This window comes from Malus sylvestris, chromosome 17 (assembly GCF_916048215.2).
Source record: "Malus sylvestris chromosome 17, drMalSylv7.2, whole genome shotgun sequence".
NCBI classification, from domain to species: domain Eukaryota; kingdom Viridiplantae; phylum Streptophyta; class Magnoliopsida; order Rosales; family Rosaceae; genus Malus; species Malus sylvestris.
In genome coordinates, this window is record NC_062276.1 from 2609141 (window position 1) to 2635356 (window position 26216).

At 38.9% G+C, this 26216-nt stretch overlaps 2 protein-coding genes, 1 long non-coding RNA gene and 1 pseudogene across 4 annotated transcripts; 3 read left to right on the top strand and 1 right to left on the bottom strand.

Annotated features, from left to right (window-relative positions):
* Positions 1-591: 591 nt before the first annotated feature.
* On the top strand, positions 592-3799 carry LOC126610589 (uncharacterized). 2 transcript variants are annotated; one of them, XM_050278692.1, is made up of 7 exons: positions 617-755; positions 1178-1271; positions 1525-1816; positions 1911-2017; positions 2126-2258; positions 2383-2577; positions 3182-3799. In XM_050278692.1, the coding sequence occupies exons 3-7, from the start codon at positions 1544-1546 to the stop codon at positions 3497-3499; spliced, it is 1026 nt and encodes a 341-aa protein (XP_050134649.1). In that variant the 5' UTR covers positions 617-755; positions 1178-1271; positions 1525-1543; the 3' UTR covers positions 3500-3799. The 2 variants fall into 2 exon arrangements, with proteins under 2 accessions (XP_050134648.1, XP_050134649.1); XM_050278691.1 differs by lacking the exon at positions 1178-1271 and having other exon boundaries at positions 592-755.
* Positions 3800-4660: 861 nt separating this feature from the next.
* Positions 4661-5701, top strand: LOC126610590 (RING-H2 finger protein ATL39-like). Its single transcript, XM_050278693.1, has one exon. The coding sequence runs from the start codon at positions 4825-4827 to the stop codon at positions 5407-5409; it is 585 nt and encodes a 194-aa protein (XP_050134650.1). The 5' UTR covers positions 4661-4824; the 3' UTR covers positions 5410-5701.
* A 5591-nt stretch (positions 5702-11292) lies between these two features.
* Positions 11293-11965, bottom strand: LOC126610597 (uncharacterized). The gene is made up of 3 exons (XR_007618584.1): positions 11834-11965; positions 11664-11732; positions 11293-11562 (listed from the first exon to the last, which is right to left on the bottom strand). It is a non-coding gene; the product is annotated as an uncharacterized LOC126610597 (long non-coding RNA).
* A 2195-nt stretch (positions 11966-14160) lies between these two features.
* Positions 14161-19630, top strand: LOC126610414 (uncharacterized; annotated as a pseudogene).
* Positions 19631-26216: the final 6586 nt, after the last annotated feature.

Consider the following 26216-nt stretch of genomic DNA (forward strand, 5'->3'; position numbering starts at 1 on the left):
AATATGGTTTTTCGTTAAAGTGAACAGTACCGAGATGTTTTCGTTAAAGTTCCCTAAAAAAATAGAGCATTAAACCCAACATTTACAACCAATGAGGTGGTCCAGTAGGACGAATTTCAAGTCCGTATTCTACACATCACGTTTTGAATTTGATTTATGACGATAATGAATCACACACTAGTAGACAAGAAAAAATTAAAAACATATGTGAGCCTTCTCGATTTCTAAAAAAAAAAGGACTGACGTGACAAAAGCAACCCAACATTTGCATTTTTTTTTTAATTTGTACGCCAAAATTTCATTTTCCTGTTGGAACGTCGGTTCAAAATCAAGGTTCCCATACAAGGAAAGGACCGAAAGCTATCTCGTACAAAAAGATGGCAATAAATGCGATTGCGAGGCAATGGCGTTTTCGAAATTAGATCCCAAATCAATGGGCCGAATCCCACGCCAAACTCCGCAACAAACAAAATTAATGTGATTTGGGAGGCGGTCACATGCAGGGCCCCGATTCTGCCGGCCCACGTCGGGTTTTACCCACTTAACCACAAAACGGTGTCGTCCCAAGTCTCGTCCGCCTGCCTCACCGCAAAAAGTCCTCGCCGGTTACCAAAAAAAAAAAAAAAAAAAAGAACCTCCATTATTTAATGTCCTCCCATTTTCTCAGAGAGTGGACTCACTCTAAAGCTCTCATTGACGCTTGCTGGTTCTGATCGCTCGCATTCGCCTCAGTCCTCCTCGCGCTCCGCTCTCCGGTACTCTCTCTCTCTCTCTCCTCGCTCTCTCTCTTTCTCTCTCTAGGATTGTATGCGCATTCGCCGATTCGAAATCGCACGCACATTTCATACAATCGATGCTTGCTCTACAGCTTTCGTTTTCGTTTCGAAGCTCCGATTGAATCGGTATAAGTGTATGTATACGTGTATATATACACTGTCGAGTTGGATGATAATTTGTGAATTTTAGGGGGAAATCGTAGGATCCGCGTTCAGGCTTATTGATTTACTGTTGCGAGTACTGTTTTTGATTTTGTGGAGTGATTGGAGCCCTAGATCTTCTGCTTGGTTAAGTTTTGCTTTATCGGAATAATGTTTGTTTATTCATTTTCTTCATGATTTTTTTCGTGTATTATTGTCATTATTTAGTTGTTTTTTTCACTGATTTTCCATTTTTCTAGATCTTTCGAGCAACCGGAATTGAAGTGATATCTGGATTCTGTGCTTTTGCTAGGCGATTGTTTACTGCGTAGAGAATTGTGGATGTTTGTTTCGGTACATTTGAGTTTTCGTGTTCACGGTCGAAATTCGATCGAATTCAACGTTTATGATCTTTTGTTTCCCGATTTAATTATTATCATTATTAAGTAGGGCTTTCATAATGCATTGGAGAATTGGAGAAGTGTGTTGTCGTTTTCCGGATCTTTCAAGCAACTGGAATTGAATTTCTATGTCGATTTTTGTGCTGTTGCTATGTGATTGTTAACCGCATTTAGACTTATCGATGGTGGAAATTCTTTGGTTTCAGATTTGGAAGGCTAGCAGCAATGTCAGAGAACGCTCTTAGAGATCTCAATACCATACCTGGATCTGAGAGGAAGAATGAAAGCTCTAGCAAAGGGGGCATGACTAAGCCCGTCGTTGTGAATGCTAATGAAAATCATGAAGAATGCCCGAAGAAAACCACAGCTTCAGTGGGTTCACTTTCTATAAATGGCGAGGAAGTTGCAAATTCCGTACCCGAGGTTGGAATTGCTGAAGTAGAATACATTGAGTCTGAGAATCTGAATGATCTAGAAGATGTTGATACGAGCCTCAAGGTATTTGTTGTGTTTTTGTGTAAACCTTGGCATTTTTTACCTTTCACCATTTTTCTGTGTGCGAGGTAACTTTATGATGTGTTTGATGTTTCAGACACTACTAACTGGACTAGAGTCTAAAGATTGGGTTCTGGTGTGTGAAGCACTCAATAATGTTCGTCGGTTTTCTATATTTCATAAGGAAGCCATGCTTGATATGTTGTAAGTCTCATGTTCTTACATAATGTTCGTGAGCAAAAGAAGTTTCATGTACTATTGATGATTGTAAGTGTTGTCCAATTTAATTATCGTCATCATTTTGTTCAACAGGGGAGATGTGATATCGCTTGTTGTAAAGTCACTGAAGAATCCAAGAAGTGCTGTTTGCAAAACTGCTATAATGACATCTGCAGATATTTTCAATGCCTACAATGATCACGTGATTGATTCTTTGGACCCTATGGTAACATGAATTCTATGAAACTTTTCTGTGGCATCGCTTTACATTGTTTGTAAAGGACTCTTCATTTATATGCAATTAATCCATAGTTATTTTTCCCCAATTTGATCAATCTTGACTCATGCAGCTTACACAACTTCTTCTAAAGTCGTCACAAGACAAGCGATTTGTGTGTGAGGCAGCTGAGAGAGCTTTAGTAGCGATGACCACATGGGTTTCCCCTACATTGTTGTTACCAAAGTTGCAACCATATCTGAAGAACAGAAATCCTAGAGTTCGAGCGAAGGCATCAACGTGTTTTTGTCGAAGTGTTCCACGACTGGTAAGATTGTTTATTTCATTTTTCTGTTCTTATCAGAAGAAGTGATATCTGCTTTCTTTCATGCATTTGGTTTTGGTGTTTTGATTGGTTCTTGGAAAATATGAGGTATGTTGAGGATGCTAAATAGTTCTTAGGAGAAATCTGATTTGACTTATTTTACCTCAACTGCTGCCAAACTGGTTTAGCTTTTGCTTACAGTTTAGGACCCGTGCCGTCAAACTGGAATTTACAAAAATGGCGTAACTGTTGGAGTTTCATTGAATGTGGTTGTTTCTATGCTTATACTATGTAGATTCGCTCATCTATTCCTTATTTTTGTATTTACTTTTCTTTACACGTGATGTATGCTCAAAAACAGTAACCGTGTGCTTTTGTCCTCTATAATTCAATTGCATTTTCCAACCCACGTCTCTATATGTGATCTTCTCCTTGAGTGTTCCTAGTTATACTGTTGTACCTTGCCCAATAACTTGTCTGTTATCAAATATTTGTACATCGAGAAATTGAACAAGTATATTGCAGAGCTCATTCTGCAAGACCTTCAATTAGACGTGGTGCATCTTATTTCTTCCTGTTATATGCTCATCTCGTGTCCTGCCAACAGGGTGTTGAAGGTATTAAAGCGTATGGGTTTGACAAATTAATTCAGATCGCTGCATCTCAGCTTAGTGACCAACTTCCTGAGTCAAGGGAGGCTGCTCGGATCCTCCTCCTGGAGCTGCAGACTGTTTACGATAAATTTGATGATCCCCCTCCAGCAGCAGTGTGCGAGCATCCAGAAACGAGCTCAGCAGCAGCGTCTGAGCTCCCAGAAACGAGCTCATGGGAGAACTTTTGTCAGTCAAAACTCTCGCCTCTCAGTGCACAAGCTGTTCTTCGGGTAACCAGTGTCGCTCGGGAAGGTCTTGTTATGGGATCTTGACACAGGTTTATATTGAAACACGCACGAGCTTTAGTAGCATTGTATCTCCATTTTCCAACATATATGAGCTTTAGGGAAAAGGCCTATATCTGCCATTGATTTGATTTGCTTGGTCAATTTCTCTTTTCATTTTTTCGTGCTTGTAAATCCTTCGAAAGGTTGAGATATTTGGTCTTACAGTTGGAGCATGTAGTTGAGCCATAGTTTTACGATAATATTCTTCACACATCGCGATATTACAGCTGGGTTTTGTTCCTCCGATCATTGCTGTTGAAATGTTGAGGTGTTTCTTTTACTCAATCATTTGATGTCTATCTGCTTACACAGTGACAATGTTCCTTCCTCACCCATATTTTTGGGTGAAAAGTCCAATCAGCCCATGCATGATTAGCCAACTACAACCGATTAGCTTTGGTTTTAGATATTTTGTGATCATGATGTGTTTATTACTCTCTTTCGCTTTTGCGTTTCTAAACCAGAGTAGGGATGTTCGATCACGTCATTTGTCGAATCTCTTAACATCCAAGCGGTATAGCCCCGATTCACAAAACCCTACCCCAGTGTCACCCCAAATGCGGGGGGGCTCACTTTTGTTGCAAGAGGGTCTCTTAGCGTGACATTTCACATGTCATAAGCTGTTTCAGTAATGAAAATCTCGATCTGTGAGCATCAAACTTGACCTATTTTTAAGGGCTTGTAGCTGAAGCGGTTAAAGATAAGCATCATTACTTAATACTTTAGGTCCCATGCTAGGCCAGAGAATTTATGAAGGAAGAAAAACATGAAAATCAAAGTGAGCAGAGAGGAGGAAGACAAACAGAAAGATTTAAGGCTTGTTTGCAAGTGTTTTTAAAATGACTGAAAGTGTCTTTAGAGAAATATTTGTGGGTTCCAAAAGAACTTAAAGTGCTTCTAAAAACATTTTAAACCAAAAACGTTTTCAGCCATTTCAAAAGCACTTCTAAACGAGCTCTTAAACCGTGAATCTTCCCAAGATTTTATGTCTGAATTCTTATAATTTGGTTCATTACTAACCACTCCACGATAAAGACTGATTAACCCTATCTCCTTTATATTTATATTATAACTCTTCTTATTTCTCAGTGTTTTAGGTACTAATCCCACTTTATATTGTCATCAATTCCTTTGTCCAATCACAAATTAGTATACTCTATCCCTCTTCTCGCCAACAAATTTCATCTTTCCAGGGCTTCTTCTAAGAATCTGATTCGTTTTCGACTTCGATTCAGACTCTCGTTGAGCTGAATTCATACAACCAGTACTGGTTGCTTGGGTGAGAAGTAAGTTAATAAAGTTATGCTCCAATGAGTGACAAAATTGGAGGTGTTGCAGCGCAGATTGTGGCAATGGCGATCTTCATGTCAGTAATATTGTTTTTTTTCGGAATCGGCTTCTTGATCTTAGTCCATGTGTGGATCGTTGGGAGGGCTTTCAGAAGAGGAGGACTTGGCGGCAATGCCTTAACGGCAGCTGCCATGGCCGCCGGCAGAACTGCCACCAGTGGCACCGCCACAACGTGCATGTCGAAAGACGACGTAGAGAAACTTCCAAGCTATGATTACGAAGCTAATTACAAAAGTAGCCCTGTGGATTGTGTAGTGTGCTTGGACAACTTCAAGATGGGCGAGAAGTGCAGGCTGTTGCCTTTGTGCAGGCACAGCTTCCATGCCCATTGCGTTGATGCGTGGCTTTTGAGGACACCGATTTGTCCGATATGCCGGGCCGGAGCTGGCACTGCTGCTGGTTTGGCCGGGAAGGGAGTGCCGGTTGCCGATGCCGGCGTTGAATTAACGGAGAGTCAAACAAGTGGAAGCGGGCATTTGAGTGATACTAGAGTTGACTTGGGGGAGAGGCAGGCAATAGAAAGTGGGCACCTGTCACCTGAGTGATGGTATAGTAAAGCAATGAGTTTTGAGAAATAAGCAAAAGGAAACGGAAAGTGTAATTCACACACTTATTTATACCTCCCACACACCCTTATTTGTTTTTCGTCATTGATCTTCTTCAATTCATTTGATCTGAAGTCCGAAAATTAAGAGGGGTGTGTGAAAGTAAAAATGAGTGTGTGGATAACACTATTCTAACCAAAACTTGGCGATTTGAGGCCAAATGAGTTTAGGTTGAGAATTTGTATAAGATAATTTACATGTAACATACTAATATATAGTTCTTAAAGTTTAATGGTTAGTGTACATTGTGTTTTAAGTAGCTCTGATTTATTTGTCAAATTCTCTAAAATTTTCAAGCGCATATCTGTCTCTTATGCCATAAATTGGTAATCTAGAAATTTCAAAGATTTCTTGTGTATGTTTGGATTATAATGTTTTATACATCCTGTAATTCCCGGTTAAATTTGTTGTTGCTTGGTTGTACCTTTATTTTATGTGGGCAAAGTAACAACATTCTCTCCGGATCACTTCCATCCGAATCCTCTGGATCCCTTCTATCCAGATCCTCTGGATCCTTTAATCATGTATATTCAACAGAAAATTGCACGGCCAAAAAAACATTCAGACAATCTTGACGCCATCGGAATGAGAAGTTGCAATGGCAGCAGCGGTCATGGGATCCTCTGCATCGAGATCCACGGCGATGACGTTGACGGTGGAAGGGTTGAGAGGGGCGCGAATGTCGGAGGAGACAACCACATCATCGGGATCAATGACTTCACAGTCCTGTTCGAGGCAAGGTTGCGATCGATGGCTTCGAGACCCTATTCGAGAAAGGAGAAAAAGTTGCGATGGCTTTGCAGCCCAAGGGAACTTTTAACAAATTTTTTTATTGTCCTTTTGTCCACCTTCCTAAACAAAACATACTTCATTGCCTTGACATAAACTACGATGTGTTTTTGTATTGCCATATAAACTTGTAAGTGGAATGATTTAAGTTCGACTTCCGTAAATGACTCATTGTGTGATTTAGCCTACATCTTCCACTACTTGGTATAAATATATGGTTATAATATAAAAACTAAAATTCTCCACTTGTACGTAGAAGGTAGAATGTTTTAGGTTTAAATTTTGTAAATGACGAGTTCATACCAAATTATTACGGTTGGTTCATTGTGTGAATTAGCCTGAATTCTTCACTTCTTATTGTAAATATATGGTTGTAATAAAAAATGAAAATGAAAACACATACTTTTTTTTTCTCCTCCTCTCTACCTTGTTTAATCACGTTTTGTTGTTTTCGGGGAAAGAATTTCTTGACGTGCTTATTTCAGGTTCTATGGCTGCTTCAGTTTGTATTTGTTTATGTTTTTGTTTTCTCGAGTGCCCATACAACTGAAAGAAACATGAAAAAATGAAAAAAGAGAGGAGAAATTAAAGCTCTTGTTGGAATTGAGCGATTATATATATATATGCAAAGGGAAACCAGTTTGAATGTAGGATGACTAAATTGCTAGCTATGATACAGGTGATGGATAAGAGTAATTTCAAGATAACAACTAATGAGGAGATTGAAGTTGCGCATTCAGGCCAGTATCTTCTAAATCTATCCATCACGGTTGACGAATCTAATGTTTGTACTCGCAAGTATGTTTTCCAATATTTGTTCATTAATTACAAACCTGATAACGTTAGTACATCTATATCTGTTCATGTCATTCACATTTGCCGATCCCCGAGTACTGTTTCTGCTGAATGTAGCTTGATAAGAAGCTTTAAAGGATTTTTTTCGCTGAGCATCCTCAACCAAACCTTCCAGATTTTGCTGATAAGGTAGTTCAAGTTTATTATACAACACTGCAAACAATTTGGAATTTTAATCCTTTAGGATTTCGAGTTGCTATTATGTAGAACTGGCCGCATTTAGATTATCTGCATCCTCCTTGTTTATGCAGGAAATACTAGCTAGCCTCCCACCCTCCCTTTCTTTCCTTCCACTCTCCTTTTGTTTCTAGAGATCTAATCTGCATTGTTTTCATATTTCAGTACATTAGCTTCCTGCACGGCATTGGACTTGATCAGACAACTGATTTCTTTTTCACGGAGAGAGTGGACATGTTGATTGCACGCTTTTGGGCACATCTTTTACGAATAACCAGGCAAACAATTTTTTTTAACCGTTGTCTATGATATACTTCACGTAAAGTTCCTTATTACTATTCATGTTTTTTTTCTTTTTCAATTTGGTTGCTTGGGGATGATACATTATTGTTTATCGTTTTTCCTTAATTGAATAAGTTTTAATTATATATTACTAATGTGCCAGTGCCTATCACTTCTTAATTGGCTGCGGGTTTCAGCAGAACTTGGTTGCATATCAGAACTTGGTAACACAGTCTATGTATGACAAACAACTAGACAGCGGAAGGGGCACTCTTCTTCAGTTGTTTGATGATGTGATTCAACAGGAAGTAAGTTGTAAACTTGATATAGGTTTTCATAGAAACGCAACCTGATGCTCGTTGTTGCAGGTACTCATAGAAATGCGGACCAGTGCCAAAAACTTAGCTAGTTGTTTACCCTTCTGGATTTTAGCCTGAACGTTCCACAATCTATTTACATGTATCTAATGTAAATACCATTGACAGGAAGAATTTGATGATTTATTCGGGGTTGTACTGGTATTCCATCTCTTGAATGTGCAGGTCACGTAGGTGATAATTGCTTACTATATATTAATGGAGCAAGGGAAAGCTACTTTACAAGTACATATTTCTTTGATTGCTTTTCTACTTCCACTTAACAGTTTCCTAATAATTGCAAGAATTATACTATGCATTCTTTACTAGTATTGCTGAAGTCTTACTTGGGGACTAGGTGGTGTGAGGAACTAATTAAACAAGAGTTTCACTCCAATTGTAATTTCGATGTTGGAGACGATCGATTATCACTGCTTAAATATAACATCGATTGCTCTGACAAAAAATGATTATGTAAGCCCTCGACAAGGAATAGCAGGACGGTTGATGAGTCAATATTTTACTTTAATCTTAGTATTAATTTATTAGTTATTTTGTGTGAATTTTGATACTTTAAATTATATTTCTAATGTAAGACATTCAACTTCCTCTTGAGCATAAAGTAATCAAATGGAAGAATTTTGGAGTGATTCCAAATTGGAGGAGGTTTGTGAGTCTTTCAAGATGATTGTTTCAAAGTTGCAGATTTTTCTACTTAGCCGTTTGATCATGGCAATGAAATAAAGGCCCAGCGTGTAGCTTTTTCAGATTGATGTTTTTAGACGTTTTGGGTCTTTTGGAGGTCAATATGACATATTTTGAGGAAGATTCTTTCTGAGGATTTGTAGGGGACGACTTAAGCTTTCAAAAGAGACCTTTTGGGATGAAATCGGAGATGATTTGGTCAGTCAAAAGTTTGATTTTCTGATAAGTCCGAATTTCAATTTAAATAGGAAACTTTTTAGTTGTTGTTTTATTAATTTATTATGTTTCCTAGTTTTATTCTAAGACCTTTTAGGGTTTTATTGTGTAGTAGTATAAATACGGATATTTAACCATTAGGGTATTAGAGGAGGAGACACACTACTTTAGAGAGCCTTTGACAATTCAAGTTTATTTTCAAGGTGTTTTCTTTTCATATTTTTAATAATATTTTGTTTTATGATTGTTCGTAGCTAGTTTCTTTTGCTAGGGAGAGGCCACGAGCCTTAGCAAGAATATGTAGTTTCTTTTCAATTTACTTATGATATTATGCATGCATATTTTGAATTAGTAATCACCATTTTAAATTATCTAAGTGTGTTAGTGATTCGCGATCATTAGGATATTTAGAAAAGTAATTTAATGCAATTTTGGTCAGAAGGTTCCTTGAAATTGACGCTGGCTTCTTGTGGTTAATAATTGTAATTTCACTTTAGGACGAACACCACGTCTTAAGGGTTGCATTTTTTTCAAAGGGTTTTCATAAAACTTAGTCAATCTTTCATGTTCATTTTTTATACAAACGTCCGGACGGGTTGTATATTAGATATACATTCTATGTTGGAGGTTCCAAATAGAATATATATTAGGCAAACCTAACCTTCAAAATATGCATGGGTAATTCAAAAGTAATTGGAAGAACTACATAGGATTGTTAAGGTGACGACGGAACCCTAGTGTTTCTTTAAATTGTTTTCTAGTCGATTTATTTAATTATCTTTATTTTAAATTCGTTTTTAATATTTTAAGTCACAAAAACCTTTTCCAAAATCTTGTTTCAAGTAATTAATTGAGAATTAGTTTAAATACAAATTATTCATTCAATCCCTGTGCAAAATGATATTGTTTGAGCCGTTTATACAACAACTACATTGTTCTCTAGCAAGTATTTTTAAGTATTTTTATCCATATTTGTGCAGGCGGTAAAAATTCTATCCACGGTTGAGGGTTTTCATGACCGTTATTTGACTGCATTAGGAATTTCCAAAAGTGAGGGAATGATGAGGGATTGAAACCATCGAGTTTGTTTTCTTTAGTTGCATGTAGGATATGTGAGAAACAACCACCCTTGCTCCTGGAAGACCATTTCTTTTCTTTTCTTTTCATTTTCTAAACTGAACCTTCCCGTGGCTTTAGGATTCCGTTGGACGGTTTTACTGCGGTGGGCTGAAGCATGCTAACGAGATTATTGGCAGCACCACAGAGGTGCTTGTCCTCAAGACAAAACAAGGTGGTAATGCTTGATGTTGTCTTGAAAAGCTGGGCCTGCTTCTATCCGATGTCTATACAGGAAAGTTACTTGAAAGTGCGTGGTTTTGGCAGGTGATAATTCCACTTTCGAACGGAGGCAGATTGTCTGCCCTCCTATTTGATGTCATTTCCATCATCTCTTTTTTATGCGGTTACGGTTAAATTATGTCAATATTTTATATTCTTATTGCTTTTTGTCTTATTATCTCTATAAAAAAATTAATATAAAATGTTGACATGACTTAACCGTAACCGCACATAATAGGAGGGGATGGGAAGGGCATCCAAACAGGAGGGTAGACAATCTGTCTCCCTCTCGAACATGAGAGATTTTTCAGCGTGGCCGGTATATGGGGTGGTACACCACATGCCATTATACAAATGATGAGATATATGTACTAAAAAGTTAATAACTTAAAAAATAAAATTTCTCATCACTCATATTAAAACACATAATGTACTACTTGTATTCCAGTCACAACTAAAAATTTCTTCTCGAACAACCCTAGAAGGCTAGAAGGCTAGAAGGCTAGATCATCATCACTTTCGATGGAAGGTTCAAGACTATTATTTTTGGATTTTATTTTTCCTTTTCTTCACGTACAGTTTGTTTAATTGTTAATATCTCTAATCGTTGGTGAGGTTTTTATTGTCAGTTAAATACGGTGTTTAGAAATCTGCATGTTACTCACTAGGGTAGACGATGTTGTAATCTCCAAGTGGCAGTTGGAATTGGGATTCTGTAAATTTTCTTGTTACTCTTGTATCCTAATTAAAATTGTAGTTGTCTTTCGCTTTGTTCGAGGAAGAATTAGGTCTGACACATCCACGCGAGAATGATAGATCTTTGTTGCAGGTCTGTTAGCTCGTATCTTTGTTAGGAGCAAGAAGAAAATATCGATAATATCACCGATATTATCGTTTTTTTTTGAGGTCCGAAATTTTTTTAACTATCCAAATAATTTTCGTCAAAATATCACGATATTATCAATAATATCACGATATTTTTGATATTATCAATAATATCGCGATATAATACTAAAATATACTTAAATATGTTAAGAAAACTCAACACATATTTCACTTGATCATAGCCCAAAGGCCGAACAAGCTTGGATTTTCTCAGCAGGGGGATGTGGGTTTTATAGGAAAATTTGCTTGCTCACTGCCCTCACATGGGCGATGTGGGACTCGCCCAATGGGAGAGAAAATCAGAATTTTCGGTCGAAAATTTACACCCACTTTAAACAGCCATAACTTTGTCAAAACGGAACGAAATCAAGCAAGACAAAAACGAAAGTTGTAGCCCTCAAAGAGACGAAGAGAATGGTACCTCACACGACGTCTGAATCGTCGTGGTTTGGCCGGAAAATTCCTCGAAAGTCACTGAGGTCGCCGGAAACTGGGTAAGATTCAAATGAGTATAACTTTTTCAATACTCAACGAAATTGAGTGAAACAAAAAGGAAAGTTATACTACTCGACGAGACGAAGAGATTGATACCTTGCACGCCGGCCAACTCACCGTGGTTTGGCCGGAAATTGTCTCGAAAGCCACTGAGGTCGCCGGAAACTGGGTAAGATTCAAATGAGTATAACTTTTTCAATAAGCAACGAAATTGAGTGAAACAAAAAGGAAAGTTGTAGCCCTCGAAGAGCCTAAGAGAATGGTACCTCACACGACGTCTGAATCGTTGTGGTTTGGCCGGAAATTGCCTCTAAATCCACTGAGGTCGCCGGAAACTGGGTAAGATTCAAATGAGTATAACTTTTTCAATACTCAACGAAATTGAGTGAAACAAAAAGGAAAGTTGTACTACTCGACGAGACGAAGAGATTGATACCTTGCACGCCGGCCAAAATTCAATTGACACACTCCTGGCTTCCAAAATTCAATTCTTTTACTTTATATAAACTTGAAAAAACATAATCGGCATCCAAATTAAAGTTTAGTCTTATTCAATGTATTGATTTTCAATTGTTAATTGATATACTATAATTTGGAACTTCAACGCCTAGACGCATGCTTATGTGTAAGAAATTTAAAGTGTCAAATTCGGCACATTATTCTTCATCATTTTATTCACTTCCCTTTTTTTTTTTTTTTTAATATCCTAAATAAAACCTCCAAATATTGTACTAATTAATTATATATAAATGATTATGGTGTGTTTAAACTTCTTTCATTAATTACTACATATTTTCTACACTCACAATGTTTGCCAGCTCGCTATATAATCAACTTAAATCAGTTAAATCCATCATGCAATGCATTTCCTTCCAATTTTTTGTGATAAACTAATAGATAATTGACTAAATAAACATCCTACAAAGTTTCATTAAAAATTTCCAAGTTTTTCTTACAATTTCCGTGGTTTCCATGTAATTTTTATCGATATCGATATTATCCCGATATTTCCATCGATATTTCCGTGTTTTCGAACTACCGATATTTCCGATATTACCGATATTTTCTTCCTTGGTTAGGAGTAATACTAGTGAGATAAAATTTATAAATTAAATTTACAAATTAAATTATACATCATTAAAAGGAAATGAACATATTTATCAACGTTTAAATAATAATTTAATCATCAACTTCTATATCATTTAGTTTACAAAATTTAATCTTCATAACATTACTCATTTGTTAGTATCACATCGATTTTTTTTTTTGCAAACACAAAAATATGTTCGTAGCTGTACACTGAGTCACTGACACCTGAAAACATGATAGAGAAGGATACCACGGGCTTTTTAACAGTTTGACATGTTTTTTTTGTTTTTTTTAGATCAAAGATCTAATCGTGAAAAAATCTAAAGTGTCAAGATTGTCAAGATTTTCAGCCAAAAAACAAAAAAAACAAAAAGATTTGAATGATTGAGAAAATTCGCCGTCTGCCGTTCGAAAGCGACTCAGCAACCATTTAGCCGGGAATTTACGACATACCTAATTTCTCCATCTGCACATTCAATGAATTTTTTAACTTCAAATTCAATAAATCAAATAAAAATTAAGAAATACAAATAACAAAAAGTATGCAAAATAGAGGAAAAAATTGTACGGATATCACGTAGGGCTCACTGCACATGAGTCTTTAGGTCTTGCTTACATCCAATCTCGACTGGACACGTGTCTAAATTTTAATTTTTAATCAAAATTTGAACACATGTCCAACCAACCAGAATTAGGTGTAAGCAAGACCTACTGCTGAACTTTCCCCGTTACCATAAATCTCCACTTTAAAGCGTGTAAGATGGTGTGGTGGAACACGTGAATTGTCTAATCAGTTTTAATATCATGTTTTTCTTGAGATTTTCTTTACCACACATCGGTAATTAAATAGTTTAATTTTATATTTCCTAAATTAATATACATGTCCTTTATGCAAAGGAATCTTTATTTTTGAAAAAAAAATAGAGATTAGGTATAGGACTCACTCCATATCGAATTTCAACAATCCAAACTGTCTAATTTGTTAATCTCAATTCATAGATCATCCTTGCAAAAATTCAATTCAATCAGAAATCATTTACCTATTTAATTATCAAGATCAAATTTTCTTGTTTCTTATATAAAAAAGTATTCGTTCATTTATTTGAACCCAATTAGATGTCTTAAATATTTTCGATTTAGCTAATATTTTGCAAGGATGATCTATGAAGTACAACTTGAAAAATAGACGGTTCGGATCGTATCGATCATCCTTGCAAAAATATTTAAAACATCTAATTGGGTTTAAAGAAATGAACGAATACTTTGTTATATAAGAAACAATGAAATTTAATATTGATAATTAAATAGGCAAATGGTTTCTGATTGAATTAAATTTTTGCAAGGATGATCTATGAATCGAGAATAACAAAATAGACGGTTCGTATCATTCAAATTCGATGTGAAGTGAGCTCTACACCTAATCTCTATTTAAAACAAAAAAATTGGAATCCATATATATATATATATATATTATATCTATGGACATAACCCTGCCTCTATAACTACTCAACACTAGTTTTGTTTATTATCTCCATCAACAAAACAAACCAGAAAGAGTCCAACTAAACTCTACTTTCAGCGAAAACTATTAGAGAGAGAGTTATGGGTTCCAGTTCGGAGCAGGAACACAATGACGGCCACGTAGTTTTATTTCCCTTCATGTCTAAGGGCCACACCATCCCACTCCTCCACCTTGCCCACCTCTTCCTTGCCCGCCGCATCTGCGTCACCGTCTTCACCACCCCCGCCAACCGCTCGTTCATAGACCAATATCTCGCCGACACCTCAGCCACCGTGATCTCCCTCCCGTTCCCTCAAAACATCCCCGAAATTCCCGCTGGCATCGAAAGCACCGACAAGCTCCCTTCCATCGATCTCTTCTACCCTTTCGCCCTCGCCACAATCCACATGCAGTTCGACTTCGAGCGTGCCCTCACTACCCTTCCACGTGTCACCTTCATGGTCTCCGACGGGTTCTTCTGGTGGACACTCGACTCCGCCGCCAAGTTCGGGTTCCCCAGATTCGTCTTCTACGGCTTCGGAAACTACGCCTTGTCGGTGTCCACCTTCGTCAGCCAGAACAGGCTCCTGCATGGAGCCGAGTCTGACGACGAGTTGATCACTGTAACTCGGTTTCCTTGGATCAAAATTACAAAAAAGTACTTCGATGACGCCTTTAGAGGCGCCGATCCTAACCGACAAGCGTCTCAAGCCTCCGAGTTCCACGTCATGTCTGTCGTGGCTGCGGCTCGCAGCTACGGCATGATAGTCAACAGTTTCTACGAACTTTAGCCTGTGTTCACTGACTATTGGAACACTGAGTGTGGGCCCAAGATCTGGTGTGTGGGCCCTCTTTTCCAACTTGCGCAAGATGAACCGCACGATGATCTCTGTGATAAGCCCACGTGGATTGATTGGCTGGACAAAAAACTGGAGGAAGTAAGGTCTTGTACGTTGCTTTTGGGTCACAAGCTGAGCTGTCAGCTGAACAGATCCAAGAGATAGCATTAGGGCTGGAAAACTCAATGGTCAACTTTTTGTGGGTCATAAGAAGTAAACAGTACTCATCAGAGACTGCCACGTTTGACATTAGAGGGTTTGAGGAGAGAGTGAAGAGGAGGGGAATGGTGGTCAAAGAGTGGGTTGACCAGAAGTGGATTTTAATGCATGAGAGTGTGCAAGGTTTTGTAAGCCACTGCGGATGGAACTCGGTGATGGAGAGCATATGCGCCGGAGTGCCGATTCTGGCGTGGCCGATGATGGCGGATCAGCCGATCAATGCAAAGTTCGTGGTGGAGGAGGTCAAGGTGGGGCTGAGGGTGGAGACATGCCATGGTTCGCCGAAGGGGTTTGTGAAGTCGGAGGGTTTGGAGAAGATGGTCAAAGAGTTGATGGAGGGAGAGAAGGGGGAGAAGGCGAGGAGGGAGGCGAAGAAGCTTGCTGAGGTGGTGAGGAAAGCTGTGAGTGAAGGCGGGTCGTCGTGGTCAACGCTGCGGTTGCTTATTGATGAGACAACATGCAAAAAGATCACTAAGTTGTAGACGATTAGTCGGGAGGGTTAAAGTAGTTGATAAAATGTGTAAGGCTCTTTAATTTAACGTTGAAAATAAGGTCGTTGTCGTATTCATGTTTTATGTGCTGAGACTTGACGACAATTCATGCACAAAACCTAATTAGTTGCATGCAGGATGTGAGAAACAACCACCCTTGCTCCCTTTCTAAACTGAACCTTCCCGTGGCTTTAGGATTCCGTTGGACGGTTTTACTGCGGTGGGCTGAAGCATGCTAACGAGATCATTGGCAGCACCACAGAGCAGCTTGTCCTCAAGGCAAACCAAGGTGGTAATGCTCGATGTTATCTTGAAAAGCTGAGCCTGCTTCTATATATCCGATGTCTATACAGGAACGTTACTTGAAAGTGTGTGTGGTTTAGGCAGGTGCTAATTCCGCTCTCGAACAGCCCTAGAAGGCTAGAAGGCTAGATCATCGTCACCTTCGATGGAAGGTTCAAGACTATTATTTTTGGATATTTTTTTCCTTTTCTTCACGTACAGAAGACAATATATAGAAAAGAAGTGCATGATCAGCCATTACAATATATCTGCTATTAAGCCCCGTGTGGTCTATATGATTGATTTGTAATGGATAATCGACTATATTCAAAGTTTTTTACAAATAAAAGTGAATAATATTTTATTTTTGAGAAATGAAATTATAGAAGGATGAAATTTGTTTCTTTTTTAACGAGTAACCATTTTTCTACCCTTAAATCGAACAAAAAAGTTTCAATTATTTCATCAACGTACCTTTGATATGATAGTTACAAATTCTCATCTAGTCATGTGTACAATTTTTTTTTAATGATGTTAGAAAGATCATTTATTTGAATCATATTTTGTAGACCAACTAACAGTGAAAGTTGGATTTCTTATTTAAATTACTAAAGAAAAAATTCAACCATCAACCAGGATACCATATAGTCTACAAAATATAATTAAAAAAAGTCTTGCATGTGTACATAACCAGCCATCTGTGTGCATTTCGTTCATTCATCGAGTACATCTGTATATATACAGTATAAACATCAATATAAATATACATATATATATATATATATATATATATGGACATAACCCTACCTCTTTAACTACTCAAACTTAGTTTTGTTTATAATATTCAACAACAAAACAAACCAGAACGACTCCGACTACTTTCAGGGAAAAATATTAGAGAGAGAGAGAGAAAGAGTTATGGGTTCAATTTCGGAGCAGGGACACGGTGACGGCCACGTAGTTTTATTTCCCTACATGTCCAAAGGCCACACCATCCCACTCCTCCACCTTGCCCTCCGCCTTTGCGTCACCGTGTTTACCACCCCCGTCAACCGCTCGTTCATCGACCAATCCCTCACCGAAACCTCAGCCACCGTGATCTCCCTCCCTTTCCCTCAAAACATTCCCGAAATTCCTGCTGGCATCGAAAGCACCGACAAGCTACCTTTCATCGACCTCTTACACTCTTTCGCCCTCGCCACAATCCATATGCAGTCCGACTTCGAGCGTGCCCTCACCAACCTTTCACGTATAACCTTCATGATCTCCGACGGGTTCCTCTGGTGGACCCTCGACTCCGCCGCCAAGTTCAGGTTACCAAGATTCGTCTTCTACGGCCTCTGAAACTACGCCATGTCGCCGTTCAACCTAGTAGCCCAGAACCGACTCCTGCATAGAGCCGAGTCTGACGACGAGTTGATCACCGTGACTTGGTTTCCTTGGATCAAAGTTACAAAAAAGACTTCAATGATAACTTTAAGGACGCCGATCATAACCGACAAGCGTCTCAAGCTTCCGAGTTCCACGTCATGGCTGTCGTAGCGGCGGCTCGCAGCTACGGCATAATAGTCAACAGTTTCTACGAACTCGAGCCTGTGTTAACTGACTATTGGAACACTGAGTCTGGGCCCAAGGTCCGGTGCGTGGGCCCTTTTTTCCCCTGGCGCAAGATGAACCACACAAGGATCACGGTGATAAGCCCAATAGTTGAGCTAGGAGTTATTTGATGGATGGGCTAAACTAAAATTATTACTAGGAGATCAAATGGTTAAATATTTTTTTGTTACTTACATAAAGTTACACAATAACAAGCCTGAAAGTAATAATTTAAAGTAAGAAATTTAACTATGAATAAAGCAAGTTTCAATTAGATTTAACAAAGAAAACATTTGAAGTTGTAACTTATAGTAGAAAGAAACGGATTTGGATCCTCTCCTGAGCTTATGGAGAGGATCCTCTTGACCAAGACACGTGGGCCGTTTGATGAAAATCCAACAGCTACAAACATGGGGGTTTCTTTAAAGTTATAATAATTATAGCCGTTGGATTTTAATCCAACGGCCCACGTGTCTTGGTCAGGAGGATCATCTCCTTAAGCTCAGGAGAGGATTTAAATCCGAAAGAAACATACATCATCAATCTTGTCATAACAACTTAACAAATAAAAGAAAAAGTACATATTCAAATTGTGCCCTTTGATCCTTAATGAAATTGAAATCCTTTGTTATTTCTTCTGAATCAATCTTTTCGGCAAGCTCTTTTTCAATGTACACAACCATTGAATCTGCTAGAAATTCACTCTCCATCTCCATCTATCAAATTATCAGAAAAAATATATTAAACTTGAAATTGAATTTTTAAAGTACGAACTCTTAAAATTAAAGCAATAAACAAATAAAATCATCAAGACATAAGAATAAAGTGATAAAAAACTTACCTATTGATGAGAAAAATAAAAAAACTTTCTCACTTGTATGTTTGGTTTATGTGAACTGCAGATGGGACGAGACGAAGGCTTTGTGAAAAGTGAACAAGGGTCACTGTTGTACTCCAAAAGTCGAAAAAATAATAATAAACTACTCCTAGGAAACCTAAAATAATAAAATATTAAATCTACTCTTTAAAACCGGATGACTACTCCTAAGAAACCTAAACTAATCGCTATAGACTACTCCCTAGAAACTAATCAAATAAAAAGATTTATTGGGACGTGTGTGTCAGTGTGTACGATTTGAAATATAATAATAATAATAAATTTTGATATTGATTAAAGTAAATAATTTATTTAATATTTATTAACTTTTACTTTTTCTAAAAGTAGTCCTATTTTTCAGAATATTTACTTACTGGGTGGCTATAACAATTAAAAATAATAAAATAATCTAAATTATCAATATTTTTAACCTTAAATAACTAAAACTCTCTCTATGCTAGAGCCCACCCTAGCCTTGTCATGGCCTCATCCGTTAAGGCCACGTGGTTTGATTGGATGGACAAGAAGCAGGAGGAAGGAAGTAGGGTTTTGTATGTTGCATTTGGGTCACAAGCTGAGCTGTCAGCTGAACAGATCCAAGAGATAGCACTAGGGTTGGAAAACTCAATGGTCAAATTTCTGTGGGTCATAAGAAGTAAAGAGTACTCATCAGAGGCTGCCTCGTGGGACATTGAAAGGTTTCAGGAGAGAGTAACGGAGAGGGAAATGGTGGTCAAAGAGAGGGTTGACCAGAAGCGGGTTTTATTACATGAGTGTGTGCAAGGTTTTGTAAGCCACAGCGGATTAACTCGGTGATGGAAAGCATATGCGCCGGAGTGCCGATTCTGGCGTGGTCAATGATGGCGGATCAACAGCTGAATGCAAAGTTCGTAGTGGAGGAGGTCAAGGGGGCGCTGAGGGTGGAGACGTGCGATGGTTCGACGAAGGGGTTTGTGAAGTCGGAGGGTTTGGAGAAGATGATCAAAGAGTTGAAGGAGGGAGAGAAGGGGAAGGAGGCGAGGAGGGAGGCGAAGGAGCTTGCTGACTTGGCTAGGAAAGCTGTGAGTGAAGGTGGGTCGTCGTGTGCAACGCTGCAGTTGCTTATAGATGAAACAACATTCAACAAGAATACTAGGGTTCTAGACGATAAATCAGGAGGGTTAAAGTAGCTGATAAAATGTGTAAGGCTCTTTAATTTAATGTTGAAAACATATAAAACCAAGATATGTAAGCGTTTATCTAACGTTAAATAAACTCGCTGTCGAATTCATGTTATATGTATAATGTATTGAGAGGACTACTGACGACAGTTCATGGAATCATGCACAGAAGAAACTAACGTCGTATAAAAGCATCCCCAATGAGAATTTTACCCTTCATGAGGCTACTACATTTCCAGCCTTAGCGAGAAATTTCATCCCCAATGAGTCGGAAAATGAGGCTAGATTCACCACTGGTGCTAGCAACTTCCTTTCTTGGGTAGCATAAAATCGGACTATATCTAGTTCTAAAAAACAGTGGATCCTACAACAAAAGTAGCAACCCATGTGAGTAAAATTCTATCAGTCTCTCTCCACTTGCGAAAACACTTATACTCTCCTTTTATTATTTTTAATTCTTTTTTCTTACTTATTTTTCTTGCAATTTAGCTAATTAATAATTGTTTTAAATTCCATACGACTTAAAATTTCAAATTGATTTAACGTTCATGGGCATTGATGGATGTAATTTTCAAATAATTTTTTTTCAAAATTGTATGATACTAATTTACCAATTGACGCTAGGTAAATTGTTGTGTTATACGTGAAAATCAAATTATTTCAGAGGGCGAAGTGGGGGTTTATTTCTTTCAACGGATGAGATTGAGATAAGGGAATCTAATACAACGAACGATTAATATGAAATCTAACTTTGTCACAATTTGAACTTTTTAGGTTGAAGGGTTCATAAAAAAATTTAAGATATCATGTCCAAAAATCAACATAAGGAAAGCTAACACACACAAAAAAAATCATCGCTTAATCAATTTACTACATAAATAAATATATATAGCCCCATATAGAGCCTGGAAGATATAGTCTCTCATTGGGAGAGATTCTTTTATAAAGTCCCAAAGATTCCTAGGGGCTCTAAAATAGGCTATATCCACCACTTTTCCAGTCTCATATAAAGCCCATCATTGGGGATGCTCTAAAGCCCCAAAGATTACTTGGAGCTCTAAAATAAGCTATATCAACCAATTTTCCAGCTCCATATAGAACCCCTCACTGGAGATGCTTTAAATGACGGTCAAAACACGTAGATTTAGATGTGACGGCTGACGACAAAAAAATTCACTCAATTTTCTCCAATAAGAGTACGCAAGAGTATGTCATAATGTGTACATAACGTAATAACATGTGGAACACATGCAAGTCACATGGGGTACTATTCTACGTATTACAATAAGAGTGAACGACATAGTTTATTAATGTATTTATTGAAAATAAATAAATATACATGTTACAATTTGAATGAAATAAAAACATTACAACTATATGTGTTACAAGTGCACTAAAAATTCCAAATATGATATGAAAATTGTGATAAAAGTAAAATTTTTGTTTTCCATATAGACAAGTAGCATGTACATTAATTTTCTGACGATAAGTAGCATGCGTTTACATGTACTTAATGGTAATTATTTCCACTTCATGACATGTATTTACATGTATCTAATGTAAATACAATTGAAAGGAAGAATTTGATGATTTTTCCCTTACTTGAATATTAACAATTTAACCTTAGGAATTGCATGACTAACAAGTTCAGGTGAAATTGATGCCTTTGCGACATGTTAAAAGTACAACCTAAACTCTCTTTTTTTCTTTCATTTTAATGAGAATTTATTCGGGCTTGTACTGGTATTCCGTCGCTTCAATGCGCGCAGGTCAAAGGTGATCATTGTAGATTGCTTTTCTACTTTCATTTACCAGTTTCCGACTCCAGGCCGAAGCCGACTCAGGGGAAGCACGACACCGACTCCGGGGAAGCCATGACGCGGACTCGGCCCTTAAAGAAGATGGATCCGGAGGATACGGTGGGATTGGGTCCGGAGATGATCCTTTCCTAGACGAAATGCTTATGTAAGTCCCCGAAAAGGAACAGTACGATGGTTGAGGCTTTTCATGACCCTTATTTGATTGCATTAGGAACTGTGAAAAGTTAGGCAATGATGAGGGATTGAAATCGAGTTTGTTTTTTCTCTAGTTGCATGTAGGATGTGAGAAACAGCCACCCTACTTTGATCCTATTAGACGGGGGAGGGTGAAGAAGCTAGGACAGAAGGGTAGAGTTCAAGAGAGCAAAATGCGTTTAGGAACGTGGAATATAGGAACCTTAACGGGAAAATCTATGGAAGTAGTGGAAGTTATGGTGAGGAGAAGGATAAATATTATGTGCCTACAAGAAACTAAGTGGGTTGGTAGTAAGGCAAAGGATCTAGAAAACTCAGGGTTTAAACTTTGGTATTCGGGCACAAATAGAACGAGAAACGGTGTTGGCATCATCGTGGACAAGACCTTGGTACAAGATGTTGTAGATGTCAAGAGGGTAGGAGATAGAATCATGGCAATCAAGATTGTAATAGGACAAGAACTTATCAATGTGATTAGTGCGTACGCACCTCAAGTAGGGTTGGATACGAGTTCCAAGGAGAAATTTTGGGAAGATCTTGGAGACTTGGTGCAAGGAATTGCTCAGACGGAGAAGTTATTTATAGGAGGAGATTTAAATGGACACGTGGGCAGGGAGACAGGCAACTATGGAGGTTTTCATGGTGGCCATGGTTTTGGGGAGAGAAACGAGGATGGGGAAGCTATCTTGGATTTTGCAATGGCATATGATCTCTTCTTAGCCAACACCTTCTTTAAGAAGAGAGAAGAACATGTGATCACCTACAAGAGTGGGTCGTCAAAAACACAAATAGATTTTCTTCTAATGAGGAAAGGGGATCGTATAACTTGTAAGGATTGCAAAGTTATACCAGGAGAGAGCGTGGCTAATCAACATCGCTTGTTGGTGATGGATGTACATATCAAAAGAGTAAGACAAAAGAACAAGACTTGGAAGTGCCCAAGGACTAGATGGTGGAATCTAAAAGAAGAAAAACAAGTCATTTTCAAAGAGAAGGTAATCACCCAATGTGTGTGGGATAGAGAGGGGGAAGCTAGCCAAATGTGAGATTCCATGGCTAGTTGTATCCGAAAAGTAGCAAAAGAGGTATTAGGAGAGTCCAAGGGCTTTGCCCCACACCAAAAGGAATCTTGGTGGTGGAATGAGGAGGTACAAACAAAGGTGAAGGCTAAGAAGGAATGTTGTAAAGCCTTATACAAGGAGAGGACCGATGAAAATGGTGAAAGGTATAGAAAAGCGAAGCAAGAGGCGAAGAAAGCTGTCAGAGAAGCTAAGTTAGCGGCTTACGACGATATGTATAAACGACTAGATACCAAAGAAGGAGAGTTGGATATCTATAAACTATCTAGAGCAAGGGAAAAGAAGACAAGGGACCTAAACCAAGTGAGGTGCATCAAGGATGAGGATGGAAAGGTTCTTGCTACAGAGAACGCGGTTAAAGACAGATGGAGAGGTTATTTTCATAATCTTTTCAATGAAGGACATGAAATGAGTGCTTCTTTAGGGGAGTTGAGTAACTCAGAAGAGTGTAGAAACTACTCTTTTTATCGTCGAATCCGGAAGGAAGAAGTGGTTGTAGCTTTGAAGAAGATGAAGCATAAAAAAGCAATAGGCCCAGACAATATACCAATCGAAGTGTGGAAACTTTTGGGAGAGACAGGTATAACATGGCTCACTGACCTTTTCAATAGGATTTTGAAAACGAAGAAGATGCCAAATGAGTGGCGAACGAGCACTTTGGTGCCTATCTACAAGAATAAGGGCGACGTACAAAATTGCATGAACTATAGGGGTATTAAGCTAATGAGTCATACAATGAAGCTTTGGGAGAGAGTCATTGAGCATAGATTGAGGCAAGAGACACGGGTTTCGGACAACCAATTCGGGTTCATGCCAAGGCGCTCAACCATGGAGGCAATCTATCTCTTACGAAGATTGATGGAAAGATATAGAGATGGGAAAAAGGATTTACACATGGTCTTTATAGATTTGGAAAAAGCGTATGATAGGGTCCCAAGAGACATTCTTTGGAGGATTTTAGAGAAGAAAGGAGTACGAGTAGCATATATCCAAGCTATAAAGGATATGTATGAAGGAGCAAAGACTGCCGTAAGAACTCATGAAGGACAAACCGAAAGCTTTCCCATAACTGTAGGATTACATCAAGGCTCATCCTTAAGTCCTTACCTTTTTGCGTTGGTAATGGATGAGTTAACAAGACATATTCAAGATGATATTCCTTGGTGTATGCTTTTCGCAGACGATATAGTGTTGATAGATGAAACTCAGGAAGGGGTAAATGCAAAGCTTAACCTTTGGGGAGAAGTGTTGGAATCTAAAGGTCTTCGCCTAAGCCGATCAAAGACAGAATATATGGAGTGCAAGTTCAGTGCAAATGGAGGCCAAAACGAGTTAGGGGTGAGGATCGGAGATCAAGAAATACCAAAGAGCGACCGTTTTCGTTACCTAGGATCTATCTTGCAAAAGAACGGAGAATTAGATGGAGATCTCAACCATAGAATACAAGCTGGATGGATGAAGTGGAAGAGTGCATCCGGCGTGTTGTGTGACCGCCGTATGCCACTGAAGCTCAAGGGAAAATTTTATAGGACGGCAATAAGGCCGGCGATGCTGTATGGCACAGAATGTTGGGCGGTGAAACATCAACACGTACACAAAATGAGTGTAGCGGAGATGAGGATGCTTCGTTGGATGTGTGGGCACACGAGAAAGGATAAGATTAGGAATGAGGATATCCGGGGTAAAGTAGGAGTAGCCGAAATTGAAGGAAAGATGAGAGAAAATCGGTTACGGTGGTTTGGACATGTGCAAAGAAGGCCTACTGACGCTCCGATTAGAAGATGCGACTATGGGACAGAGGTTCAGGGCCGAATGGGTAGAGGAAGACCTAGGAAAACTTTGGAAGAGACTCTAAGAAAAGACTTAGAGTACTTGGATCTAACGAAGGACATGACACAGGATCGAGCACAATGGCGTTCTAAGATTCATATAGCCGATCCCACTCAGTGACTTGGATTTTCCAAGTCTCCAACCGAGAAGTTTTCCTCACTCGGGAAATTAAGGGAACACTACCCCAACCTACATGCTCCACTCAGAAAGCTTCAACATACAAGCTTCAACAAAAGAAAATTCAAAGACCTTAGCGAAGAAGGCTTTGGTGTATTTAACACAATACGTTGAAATGAAGGAAAGCTTATTTATTGATATCCCCGATAAGCTACAAATATGTACATATACATGAGTCAATAAACACACAAGAGGGAGCCTTCACAAAGGTTGCTTAGGAGAAGTCTCAGCAGTCGGTAGAGCCCCAGAAAGAGAAGGCACCGGAGGGGGATCATTTGGAGCCTCAGTACTGGACAGAACCCTAGAAGGAGGAGGCATCAGAGGTTGATCATTCGGAGCTTCATTACGCGGTACAGCCCCAGAAGACGAAGGCAATAAATGCCTTTGGAACAAACCCACAAATCTCTGATGATCAAGTAAAACCTGACCATCAGTTTCCTTCATTTGGTCAAGCTTCCTCTTCATGTTTGTAGCATAGTCATGTGCGAGCCGGTGCAACTGTTTATTCTCATGCTTGAGCCCTCTAATCTCCTGTTTGAGACTCATCACTTCAGCCGCCAATGATTCAACTTGGCGGGTTCGAGCAAATAGGCGTTGGGCCATATTAGACACAGAACCTGCACACTGAACACTGAGAGCCAGCGAATCCTTAACAGCTAACTCATCAGACCGTTTGGAAAGTAGTCTGTTATCTTTGGGAGTGAGAAGGTTCCTGGCCACCACCGCAGCGGTCATATCATTCTTCATCACGGAATCCCCAACGGTAAGAGGACCAGTAGGGGAGACGAAGGATGGGCGCCATATGTTGTCTGGAGAAGGCGGGGCTGCCTCTTCAACAAGGTTCAAGTCAAAACGACGGTCGGAGGGGCCAGACATTTTCAAAGGTGTTGAAGAGAGAAGAGGTCGGACAAATCAAGATCTTAGAAGTGCAAGAATGAAGCTTCTACTGGTAGAGATTCAAGTGTGCTTTGGAACTTAATGCCAGCCCCTATAAAAATCTGCACTCGACGGAGCTTCAGAAATCGAAGAGGTGCCTGCTCAGAAATCGAAGAGGCGTTTGCTTTCTCAAAAGTTGGGCTGCTCAAAGACCACGAAGGCCGATCTCAGAAATCGAAGAGGCGCTCGCTTTCTCAAAAGCTGGGCTCCCCAGAGACCACGAGGGCCGATCTCAGAAATCGAAGAGGCACCTACTTTTCCAGCCTTGTCAGCACCTGTCACACGCACACTCAGCTTTGCGGAAATTATGGGCATTCTGTCGAAGACTTCTGGGGAAGTAGAAAACACATGAATCTTACTGTTCAATCACCCACTTCCCACACGCAACAATAGCTCATGGGTACCACAGATAATTTTGCCAAAGTTCTCTGCCAAAGTTGAGCACGTGAAGCTTGCAGCTCCCACTACATCGCTCTGACCAAGAAAGGTAAAAGAATAGCAAAGAAACAGCACTAACAAAGTTTAGACCCATAAATTTTGAAGGTCTAGCTACCATAT

Excerpts from the sequence above, each read along its gene's own strand:
- LOC126610590 (XM_050278693.1), top strand. The coding sequence starts at position 4,825 with ATGAGTGACAAAATTGGAGGTGTTGCAGCGCAGATTGTGGCAATGGCG.
- LOC126610589 (XM_050278691.1), top strand. The coding sequence starts at position 1,544 with ATGTCAGAGAACGCTCTTAGAGATCTCAATACCATACCTGGATCTGAG. Across the intron at positions 2,018-2,125 it reads GAAGCCATGCTTGATATGTT|GGGAGATGTGATATCGCTTG; the intron begins GTAAGTCTCATG and ends TTTGTTCAACAG. Across the intron at positions 2,578-3,181 it reads GTCGAAGTGTTCCACGACTG|GGTGTTGAAGGTATTAAAGC; the intron begins GTAAGATTGTTT and ends TCCTGCCAACAG.